General features: G+C 42.1%; 1 protein-coding gene across 1 annotated transcript; it reads left to right on the top strand.

Annotated features, from left to right (window-relative positions):
• Positions 1-15: 15 nt before the first annotated feature.
• abcb10 (ATP-binding cassette, sub-family B (MDR/TAP), member 10) lies at positions 16-11,229 on the top strand. Its single transcript, XM_084541600.1, has 15 exons — positions 16-1,018; positions 1,783-1,989; positions 2,718-2,920; positions 4,875-5,009; positions 5,132-5,278; positions 5,822-5,957; positions 6,094-6,189; positions 6,624-6,833; positions 6,946-7,025; positions 7,142-7,322; positions 7,559-7,602; positions 7,778-7,812; positions 7,960-8,018; positions 8,116-8,364; positions 10,778-11,229. Exons 1-14 carry the CDS (start codon positions 583-585, stop codon positions 8,361-8,363), a joined length of 2,217 nt encoding a protein of 738 aa, XP_084397726.1. The 5' UTR covers positions 16-582; the 3' UTR covers position 8,364; positions 10,778-11,229.
• Positions 11,230-11,820: the final 591 nt, after the last annotated feature.

Below are 11,820 nucleotides of genomic sequence, written 5' to 3'. Positions count from 1 at the left end.
CAGGTGTAACATTTATGACTGTCCGTTACCGATCTGGGTTTGTTTGGTTATGCCTGGGAAAGTTTCCTTATATCAGCCATTGAATTCATTGTCGGGAAGGAGCTATCGTACATGAGAACGAAACCAGGGTCACCTTTCTTGTTTCATTTACTTTAGCACGCTCTATGTAAAACTTGTTTTATTTCTCAGTGCGCATTGGGTGTGGGTAAGTTTTCGGCAGCTTGCGTTTTCACTTCGTCCGCCTGCCAAACAAATATTTAGCGGCAGATGACAGTGACAGGCAGGGTGTTAGCACTTCAGTGATAAGAGATAAACAGGGCTAGATGCGGCTGTCAGGCGCAGATAAAACGCACAATAACGGTCAAAACTCGACGATGTAGAGACAACAAGCTGGACAGCTGAACGGCTATGGATACGGTGTGTTGACCCACCATCTGGGACACGAAAATGTCTCTCCTTGTGGACTTACTCAACAAGAAACACGCCAACACTGGATCTGACTGACCGAGAAGAAAATACTGGGATTTTAAAAGAAACTTTTTGTTGTTGTATTTATTAAGTCAGTAGCTGACAACACTGACGATGCGGCTTTTAAACCTGGTGTTGAACTGCACACACAGAGTCCATCTGGCCAAACTGAGGCTAACCCAGCCCAGGGTGTCATGGCTGGAGCACCGGGCGACACTCTCGGCAGCCCTCCGGGAGAACAGACAGTCGACCGGGGGGAAGTCCTCCGTCCATGCGACACCGGCCTTCGCTCTCTTCTCACCCCGGCCCTTCGCGACCGTCCTGCCCTGCAGCCCTCTCACGGGTCTGTCGGTACTCTCTTCACGCACACCGACGGGCCGGACAATCACACACACACCTGTTGCCTTTGCTAGCTCCTCAGCAGCCTCTACACCCACACCAGCGAATACCCAGGTGGACACGGAGAGAAAACAGACGCCGACCACCGTCCCTCTGCAGGATGTGAAAAGGATCATGAGACTAGCTCACCCGGAGAGATGGCGCCTGGCAGGTACACATGTCCAACATCATTGACTCGTCTTATTTAGGTGCTTCACTGACAGATGAGGGGACATGTTGTTACTGATAATGTTCGTTTTGTCGCATTGTGCACACAGGACCTAATCTGCATCGTCCCTTCCTAATGCTGCACAGGAGAATAGCTGTGTCCTCTGAAGAAAATAAAAAAAAAACATACATTTTATTTGTCTGCTTCTTACAGTTGATCTCATATACTAAACTAGTGAATTACTAACTGTACTTCCAAGATTTGTTCAATGTTTTATGTGATTTTCCCAAGACCTCCTGTTTCTAAACTCCCACGGTACGAAGACTCGGTTGCATTGCTAAGTTGTTTATACATTTACATCCTTGATTTCCTCAATCTGTTTACCTGACAGCCATGTTTTCTCGGTATTTGTAATCAGTCACAACAGGTCACTTCCCTAAACTTTGCATTTGTAGCTTTTTTTAGGCCTCCTACATTTCTACATCTGCAGCTTGTAGTAACTTGTTCTGACCCTGTTTGGAGAGAGCCTTTTACAAAACTAGAAACATATATTTAGTAAAATTGTTTTCATTGTTTGATAAACACAGCCAAGATTCAATCCTTGTTAAAGTAGTTTTCAGGTTTAAAAAGCTGCCATGGGTGTGGCTGTAATAATCTCTTCCATATTCGAAGATTAGACACGGTTTTTGCTTTTCACTGTAGTTTATTTTGTTTGTTCTGATTCTAATCTTTGTCTGAATTTCTTTCTTCTCTTTTATCCAATTCAGCGGCCGTAGGCTTCCTAACTGTCTCCAGTGCAGTAACAATGTCGGCACCCTTCTTCCTGGGCAGAGTGATTGACACCATCTACAGCAGTGGAACGGACATAGAGACCATGACGGCCTCTCTAACGTCCCTGTGCATCATGCTGACGGGAGTGTTTCTATGTGGAGGAGCAGCCAATGCTGCCAGAGTCTACCTCATCGAATCCTCCGGTGAGTTGGGGAGGGATTTATTCTGCCGGGGAGCACAAAGGAAAAAGACACATAATCAGATAAATGGTCATAAAAAAACAGTATGTGCAGGTAAGACTGTACATAAACTCACTGATGTCTGAAACAGTGAGCAGAATGTGACAAAGCTGCACACTTCTCTCTTCCAAGTCTCTTTTTCTGTTCAGGAAAGTAAAGCATGAAGGTACTAGCCCTCCTCCGTTCAAAGGTTAACAAAAGTCACCTGACACCGGCTCTTACGCTCTTGGATTAACACATTATTTCTGTTTGTTCCTCCGTTCACAAACAGAAAAGTCATATAACTACAAATTGTGGCTTTATGGAAAGTTACATACTGTAATTATTTCTTTCGCTGAGACTTCCTGCAACTGGTTGCCTGGCAGTTGTTCTATTAGTGTGCAGATTAAACACATGAGATATAATATGTTTTTATAGTAAGCAATAGAGGTGCTGGTAGGCATATTTTTAACTTCCCCAGCTGAGGGTTACATGATATTCATGAAAAAATAAATAAATAAATAAGGGTATCTCATAAATTGTGTGGTTCAATCTATCCTTATCATGTCGTTTGATGTGTCCAACTGTAAACAAGCTTTGTATCTTTATTAAATGACTCTCTGGAGCATTTTAAAACGCATCAGTCAAAGGAAGAATTAAATTCTAACTAATCGCTTCCATACTTCTGCCACTCCGATCTCATCTCGCTTCAGGTCAGCAGATTGTTCGCAATCTCCGGACCTCCATCTTCTCCTCCATCCTCAAACAGGAAGTGGCGTTTTTTGACAAGAGTAGAACTGGCGAGCTTATCAACCGACTCTCCGCTGACACGACCGTGGTGGGCCACTCAATCACAGACAACCTGTCAGACGGGCTGAGGGCTGTGGCCCAGGCAGCTGTTGGTGTCAGCATGATGGTGAGTACATCCCTGTGCTGTGAGCGGTCTGCTGAGGTCGCCTCGGGCACGTCTGGTGTCAGTTAGCCACCAAAATAATCATCTTTTTCAAAATGTGTCTGTTGTTTTGGTCAGAACATGAACGTGTTTCTGTTATCAGTTTGACTTTTAGGAAGGAACGGTGATGAATGTCATCTTAAATCTTAAATTTCACAGAGAAGAATCTCCCATAAATATCTCACGATTGATTTATCTGCTCATGATTCTGTAGTGTTCTTTTTTTCCACTACGAGGAAGTGGTTGTGATTTTCTTGACATATTTTGTCTGCGTCTTTCCATCGTGTGCTACCTGTATGTGACCCAAGAGTTTCCTTTACTCTTTGTAGACTGTTGGGAAACAGGTTTACCAAAATACTTTTTATCGGTACGAGGAAATGGTTACATAAGTTCTGGTGAAGGACTGCCAACCTAGTTCAAACTCATTACTGTTCACTACTACCTGTTTGTGATTCACAAACAGGTTATTCAAGTACTGTGTTGGCGTTAATCAAAATAATGCTCATCTGACCATGTCCTTTTGGCATGTTTCAGAACCAATAACATCAGGCGTTTTACTTTTATAAAACTGGATTTATTTTCTGGTTCCCTCTTTGATAAGCTGAAAATTATAAAACACAAGTCATTCTCACAACAGGCTACTGTAATCAGGAGTTTAATTGGCCAATTCATACAGTCTGAAAACTAAGGGAGGGATTGTGTGACATTTACGCAGGAAGCGCAGCAGCAGCATCTTCATGAACTATTTGAATCTTCTAACGTGTCACTCTGATCTTTATTGCGACCTTAAAAACCAAAATACCTTGATGAACAGCAAACAGATGAGCTGCTGCACACCAATTTCTACACAGTGTCTACAGTGAAATTATTGGAAACAAAGGGGTCGTGACCCAAACGATTCCAGCACCGCACATTTTTATTTCCAGTCAGAGGTTACTGTATTATTAATACTACAGACACTGTGGTCTTTTCCTTTGCCACACCATTTTATTTGGGTTTATGCTTTAAACGTTATGCTTTTCACATACTGTATCGTCCTATGGGTTTTCACAGTAGTACCATCCTGCACTAAATCCTTCTTCATGTTACTGTTACAATGTTCAGTTCATGTCAGAACAGCATGTCTGAAGGTTCTCAGTCATCCAGGTCATGGTATATCCAAAAAAGGTTTAAAACAGGCTAGAACAGCGCCAGAAATGAGGTGATTGAACTGTATGATAATTCTGGAGGATGTAGTGGGAATTGTATGCTACTACAATCCACAGCCTTTGAAACAAATGCTGACTATCACAACTTTTAGGAAGATTTAATAAAGGATATATGGAAGACATTCTATTTCACTTGTGTACCTAATGAATGAATGGAGACATTTCATTTGAACCTCCTCCGTTCCACACGTCCGTCTCTCTCCTCTTTTTTTCCTGAACTTTTTTTTCCATTTACTGACATATGTCTGTGAAGGTTCTCAGTCATCCAGGTCGTGGTATGTCTAAAAGGCATTTAAAAAGACAACTGGACTTGTAGAGTTTTTAAGAAGACGTTTCACCACTCATCTGAGTGTTTAGTTTGAAGGAACTGGTGGGAAGTTTGAAACTCTGTGGGTAACCCATCAGAAACTTGCTTGACATGTTTCTGTTAATGACCAGAAACTGGCCATTCATGGCTACATTCTTTCCTGTCGTTGAGGAGGGACTGTTTGTCAAGGTGTGAACGGGCCTGAAACTTCTTGGGGACAGAAGTTAAAACTGTATTGTAAATTGATGGCAGATTATATATCTGTCCACTTCCTCTGTTTAGAGAAGGTTTTTCCAATCTGACATAGATGGCTTCCTTTACTTTCAGACCATCGGTCTTCTCTGGCTAAGATTTGGACGTTCTGGAGGACATCCATTTACTGATGTCTTCTCTCCTCTTTCAGTTCTACGTCTCCCCAAGCCTAGCGAGCTTTGTGTTGATGATTGTTCCTCCTATGACCGGCCTTGCTATCGTCTATGCCAGATACCTTCGCTCCATCTCCAAACGCACACAGGACGCACTCGCACAAGCCACACAGGTACACCAGCTGACTGAAGTAGCTGCTGAGATGTAATGAAGCTCTCTAAAAACTACATTTGAGCCGTTCTATCCTTCATTTTTGTATACTTTTATTTAAATGTTGCTTGTTGGCGTGTGCAGTTGGCAGAAGAACGAATCAGCAACATGAGGACGGTCAGGGCGTTTGGTAAAGAGCTGTCGGAAGTCGACGCATACACGCAGAAGACGGACTATGTCCTCAGCCTCGCCAGAAAGGAGGCTGCGCTTCGAGCTGGCTTCTTTGGAGTGGTAAGTGAGCGTGTGCTTTCTGTCAGTGATGCAAACGTTGTCCACAGTTGGCAAATAAGAACATTGCACATGGGCTTCTGCTTTTTGACATCGTGCGTAACCGCAGCGCCCAACGTATCTGTATGAACGAGATGTCTCGCCATAAAATCCAGGACAGAGAATACCATGTCAGACTCGTGTGCTTTTAAAGTTAAAAACAAACACGGTGCTTTATATTTGTTAAGTCGGTAGGTTTATGTGGAGCTTAACACGTCCTTTTATATCAGAAGTCAGACAAAATATCTGAAAGACCAGAATTCAATCAATATCACTCTGATACTGTCCAAACATACATCATCAGATCATATTCATCATGGCATATCTAATTATCTTGTAGTAGGTAAACCGTATGTAGAGAAGGTCTTACTAGATCATGATTGTTTCCTCTTTGTCAGCCATTAACTTTGTGTAGTTAGGGTGTAATGAGTGCTGTGTCAGGGAGTAGCAGTGATGCCAGATGTTGTAGTAATTAAATAATATTGTGTCTGTGTGTGTGTGTTTCAGACCGGCCTCAGTGGTAACATCATGATCCTGTCGGTGCTCTACAAAGGAGGCCTCCTGATGGCCAGCCAGCACATGACTGTGGGAGAGCTCTCCTCGTTCCTCATGTACACTTTCTGGGTGGGCATCAGTATCGCAGGTAAAACACACACACATCCAACTAATGAATTCCCTTTATAGACACTGGACAGTATGCACAGATTTTTGTCTGTGCATGCTGTTTTTTTTGTGCGTTTGGTTACTAACAGTGTAGCGGTCTACTGTGTGGTGTGCAGGTCTGAGTTCATTCTACTCTGAGCTGATGAAGGGGTTTGGAGCAGGAACTAGGCTGTGGGAGCTGATGGACAGAAAGCCTGAGTTTCCTCTAAATGGTCAGTACACACACACACACACACAGAATCTTGTGTTTCTATGTTTATGAGGACATAATGCATTCCTAGCCCCTTACCTTAACTACAATCCAATTGTAATCTATACCCTAAAACCAGAACTTAACACTTTTTAACTCCTAAAAGTTGTGGGGCCCAGTCAAAATGGCCCCACAATGTTAGTATTGCACAAAAATGGGGTCCCACAACATAATAAAAACAAGACCACACACACAGGTGCCTCTCTGTATTAATGAGTACCTTTGCTGGTCTTCCATATTCACTGTTAGAAGTTTGTAACCGTTTATGACAAACATTTAAATACTTACAGATTGTTTAAAAATCTGACAATTGTGTTTGCACGTCATAATGTTAAACCACTCAGGATTTAATTACTCACTCTATCTTCACATCCCTCTTTCTCTGCTCTCCCGCAGAAGGCCAAGTCATTCCTGCAAGCCACCTGAAAGGCCAGCTACAGTTCTCTGACGTCTCTTTTGCCTACCCGACACGTAAGGAGGCTCCTATTTTCCAGAAACTCAGTCTCCTGGTTCCGGCTGGTACCATCATGGCTGTGGTGGGATCCAGTGGGTCGGGGAAATCCACTCTGGTCTCACTGCTGCTCAGGCTGTACGACCCCGATGCTGGTGAGCACTAGCTAGTTCTGTCTTCTCTCTCACGCAGACAATCGGCTACTGATCAGTTACAAAACAATAAAAAATTGAATGTCAAATGATTCTAGTTATTTTTCTTCTCCAGGTATCATCACTATCGATGGTCATGACATCAGGGATCTCAATCCCTACTGGCTCAGGAGTCACATTGGAACGGTCAGCCAGGTAATAAATCAATGTTTAACCTGTTTTAATGCAGAAAAAAACATTAAGAGCCTTTGAGTGAAGATTGCCTCTGTCTTTGTCTCACTCCTTCTCTGCTTTTCTCACCTCTCTCCCAGGAGCCAGTGCTGTTTTCTTGTTCTATCAGAGATAACATAGCCTACGGTGCAGTGGACCCAAAAGCTGTGACCACAGAGGACGTCTACAGGGCAGCCAGAGTGGCCAACGCCTATGATTTCATCCAGACGTTTCCTATGGGCTTTGACACTGTGGTGGGGGAGAAAGGAGTGCTGCTGTCAGGTGAGGAACCTAAACACCAAATGACAACAACAACACCTGAGTGCCCAACTTCAGCATGAAATTGTTTATAACCTGGTACAAAAAACGCTCTCTACCATATAGCAGAGGGTGCACTGATATAAGATTCTTATTTATAGTAGTAATAATAACAAATGTATTCCTTACCTGCACATCTCTGTTCATACAACAGACACTATTTCCATGTGTAAATAGTTAACTGTGTGTTTGTTTCTCAGGTGGTCAGAAGCAGAGGATAGCCATAGCCAGAGCTCTGCTCAAGGTAAGTAACACATCATGGTTGTCTCACTGAACATAGAACACTGTGTCTTCTTATCATGTCTAATCAGTCCATTCACTAAACAACAAACATATCTTTAAAATGATTAGTGGAACCAGCACCTTTACTTTTCCTGTGAAACCTGAATTAATACCTAGAACACTATTTCTTTCCACAGAATCCTAAGATCTTGCTTTTAGATGAGGCTACCAGGTGAGAGACATAATTAAACAACTAACCAAATCAGAACTGCTCTACGTTAATTCGTCTGTGTTGATCTTTTTGCCAGCATTTACTCATCTTGACAGCACTGCAGATAAACTATGATACAGTCTTTAAAACATGGTTTTGTTTCTTTAGTGCACTGGACTCTGAGAACGAGTTCCTTGTCCAGGAGGCCTTGGAGCGTCTGATGGAAGGTAGATCTTTTTCTGTCTTGCGTCAAGCATATGCACTATAATTGAGTGTCTTCTTCTGACCTCTTGATATTTCCTGCCCTTCTCACCTGATCAACAGGAAGGACAGTTGTGATCATCGCTCACCGCCTGTCCACCATTAAGAATGCCGACGCTGTGGCTGTACTGGACCAGCAGGGTGTGGCCGAGTGCGGCTCGCCCACGGAGCTGCTAGGAAACAGGCAAGGGATGTTCAGAAAACTGATGGAGAAACAGGCGTTTCTACAGGAAGAACAGCAACAAGCGCTTATCTGGCAGGATGGGGAGCAAAGATATGTGGATGAGAAAGAGGAAGAAATCACAAGATGAGGTTGGTTTTGGTTTTCGCTCCAGATAAAAGCTGAAGGAAAGCAGAACTTTGAACTCCAGAGAACGAGGGGGTAAATGCAGAGGGGTTCTCTTAAATCCTGCAGCTTTCCTTTCTGCCATATCGCTGAGAAGACTACAACACGTAGCATCATAAGAGGCGGAAACGGGGATTAATTCATAGAAACAGTCTGAAAACATCTCATTCTACATTAAAAACAAAAAGGCAGCGAGAGGCTGACAGACAAGAAGACAATCGCTCTTCACACTGAAGGCTCACTGGTTCAAGTGTCGCTGCTGTAGTTTCAATGAAAAGCCCAAATCCTGTTCAAGCATACAAGAGGAACGTACCAAATGTAAATGACAGTATGACATCCTGTTTCATTCTGAGCTGTGTCACACTTTATTTTACCACTTTGGGGTTTTTTTCCACAATGATGCCAGATACAGTTGAGTATCATTTTTACAGCACTGCCCATATTTGTTATGTATCTGTGTCTTGTTGAGACTTGAAGCTTACGGGCAGAGCCTTTTACTGTCTAAAATGAAAAATGAAAGCAGCTATATATGGCGTTAACACTGTGTTTTAAAATAGGACTGAACACTGTTCTGATATATTCTGATTAGTGTATGCACATTTGTCATAGCAGTAGTTCAGGGAATTACAGCTGAGGTGCTAAATACCTAAAAACTCTCTTTTAGAAATTCTCATCCTCTTGGAGTCCATCAGTATGCTAACATGCACACTAATATTCCACTTTTATGGTTTTTAACAATATACAACATTTGATAAGAGGCATGTTAATAGTATATTGCACTATATATTCCGAATTAGGCCTTTTAACAAATCGTAGGATACTTAAGACATATACAATATGTCAGTAATCTGGTTTCAGGAGCTTTCTTTGGATGTGCATGCATCCAGTATATGCAACTCATTTGGGGTTTTTACCACAGTTTGCAACATGCAAGAAAACAGACAGTTTGTAGGCCTGGCATAGAGATGCTTGTCTAAAAGAAAAGCCCACATTTCTGGTCTTTTAAAGAGACTTGGACTGTTTTTTTTTTTTTTTTGGACATGCACACATATCACCATCAGCCTTATCCAGAAGGTGGTTGAAGGAATCAGATATAGAGGCTGTGTTCGTACCGTTGAACAAGTCCACCACCAAAAACAAGTCTCAACAAATCTTTCTGAAAGTGGGAATGTTAGCAGAGTATTCACTTTCATTAGCCATGCAAACTGTTTTAATTTTTTTTTTGGAATAAGTGTAAAAAAAAAAAAGAATATTTTGTGCATGTGAACCCAGCTGATGAAAAATATTTGAAGTGGATTTTTTTTTTTTTGCCTTGACGCTCTTCAGCCACTCTTGGAATTGAACAGACAGCTGCGAAATTTAACAACTTTGCCGTCATCATATGAATAGGAATATGGACTGAGGCTTAAACAGCCTCTTTACCGGTCGACGGTCTGATCTTGAGGAGGAGAGGCAAAGTGGTCTGTGTATCATCTGAACAATCCAATATGTAAACAACAAAACGTTACTCGCATATCTCACTCAAACGTACAGTTTTAGAAAAGCTAAACACCAACATTACTGACTAAAACATGTGAGTATACTTCACTGTTGCCTGCATACTGTTTAAACCTTTTCCTGTCGGTTCCTTTTTTTAATAACTGTCTCTTCCATGCTCTGTGCGCTGCTCTGTGTTGACAGGACGTGCACTTGGCCAGCCTTCATTTCTATATAAACACCTCTCAGACCACGTACATGTTAGCCACAGAGCCATTAAGCCGGCTAAATATTATAGCTGGCATGGAGGGGCTGCCTGAGAGGTAATGATCCTGCTCAGTAAATATTTGGCTTGTAAATGGCCTCTTCACTGCTCAGTGAGGGTCTAGATTAGACCGTTTCAGAGAGGATTTGATTTTCTTTTCATGCCAAATGGCTTGAATTCTCCATATTCAAGACTCGGTTGTGTTCAGGGTTGCACATTATGGCAACTCCACACCATTTGTAGCTGCGGTACTGGGATGGATACTGGAAATGACTGAAAGACAAACATCCTGTGGTCATCGAGCTCCGATCTGTTTGGTGGAGCCGGTAACAGTTTAGATTTAGGTAATGAATGTGAGGAAGCCTCAGCAGGCGGAATGAAGGTTGTATGATTTGTGCCGTGGGTCAAATGCACAGATACTTGGAAATGATTGCATTGATCTCCATGTGGCCTCAGTATGTCGTCTGGTTTCTGGATGTGTATTTTTAGAGAGATATATTTATTCATTACAGTGTGCACACTGTACGGCAGAAGAAGCAGAGATCCGTCCTTTATGTTAGTGAACATATTCATTACAGGAAGGTTCATCATGGAGAAATTCTTAGTCGAATCTCATCAGATATTCTCTTCTCATCAAGACACATTGGACTTGGTCATCGGACACCTGGATTTGGTCTTTGAACGTCTCGTCTTGTGAAATCACTGCCAAATCACCTCTATGAAAAGTAAATGGAAAGAAGATAAATTTTGCCGCTTCACTTCACTTGGGATTCAAGTAAATGTTGAAGGTATTTATAATGGATGTGCTAACACAATTCACTGCTGGGTGTTTATTTTTTTTAGCCTGTACGTGATGAGATATAAATATGATCTATATGAAAGATTTTAAATAATGTTTGCGTTTGATAAATTATTATACTTGTATGTAAGGAAAAAACGAATAAAGTCGAATATTAATTGCTTTTGTTTGTGGGAGGACTTTCTTTTCAAAGTGTTTAATTCATTTACAGGGTTTAAAAATGGTTGATAGCATACTGCGACCCCGTTGCAGAGCCAGTCAAAATGATGTATCGCAGCTGCTGTGACTCTGTTATTCTGTGCAGTGTGTTAGCTTCTCAGTAGGTGGCGCTGCTGCTTCACAGACTGAGCTGTTTCCAGGCTCCAAAGGGGGCTCATTGCAGGTTGGTGGGATCATACCAAAATAAAACTTCCTAGTAATGATATGAGTAATGTGTATTCAGCTGTCAGTAGGCTGTGTTGACAGCGTCGTGAGCTCCTCCGTAAATAGACGCTGCTGGAACACAGACTGGACGTGGCGAGGCGGCGAGCGGATGCAGTCACTGAAACAGTTTGTTTTGTCCAAGTTAAGAGTCTAATCAAGATGAAATGATTGTCTGCTATGTATTTGATATGAAAAGTTATTTCAGTTATTTATTTTTTTAAAAATTGTCCAGTCTCTTAACAGTTTATTATGAGGAGAATCTAAATTCAGGGACTTTTAATCTAAACATACTCCTTTAGACCTTTGACCTCTCCGTTATAATTAACTAATTATAACTCTTTAGTGCTGTTGTCCTTAAAACTAGGCAGTGGGCTCACTCTTCTAGCAGACCATCAGTTGTGCTCATGCAGCAGACCAGGTGCCGCTCAGCCTTGCACAAGTTTCCAATTCCAACTCCCA

Source organism: Chelon labrosus, assembly GCF_963514085.1.
Source record: "Chelon labrosus genome assembly, chromosome: 3".
Taxonomy (NCBI): Eukaryota; Metazoa; Chordata; class Actinopteri; order Mugiliformes; family Mugilidae; genus Chelon; species Chelon labrosus.
Note: the sequence above shows the minus strand (reverse complement) of the source record. Positions and strands in the feature narration are given on the sequence as shown.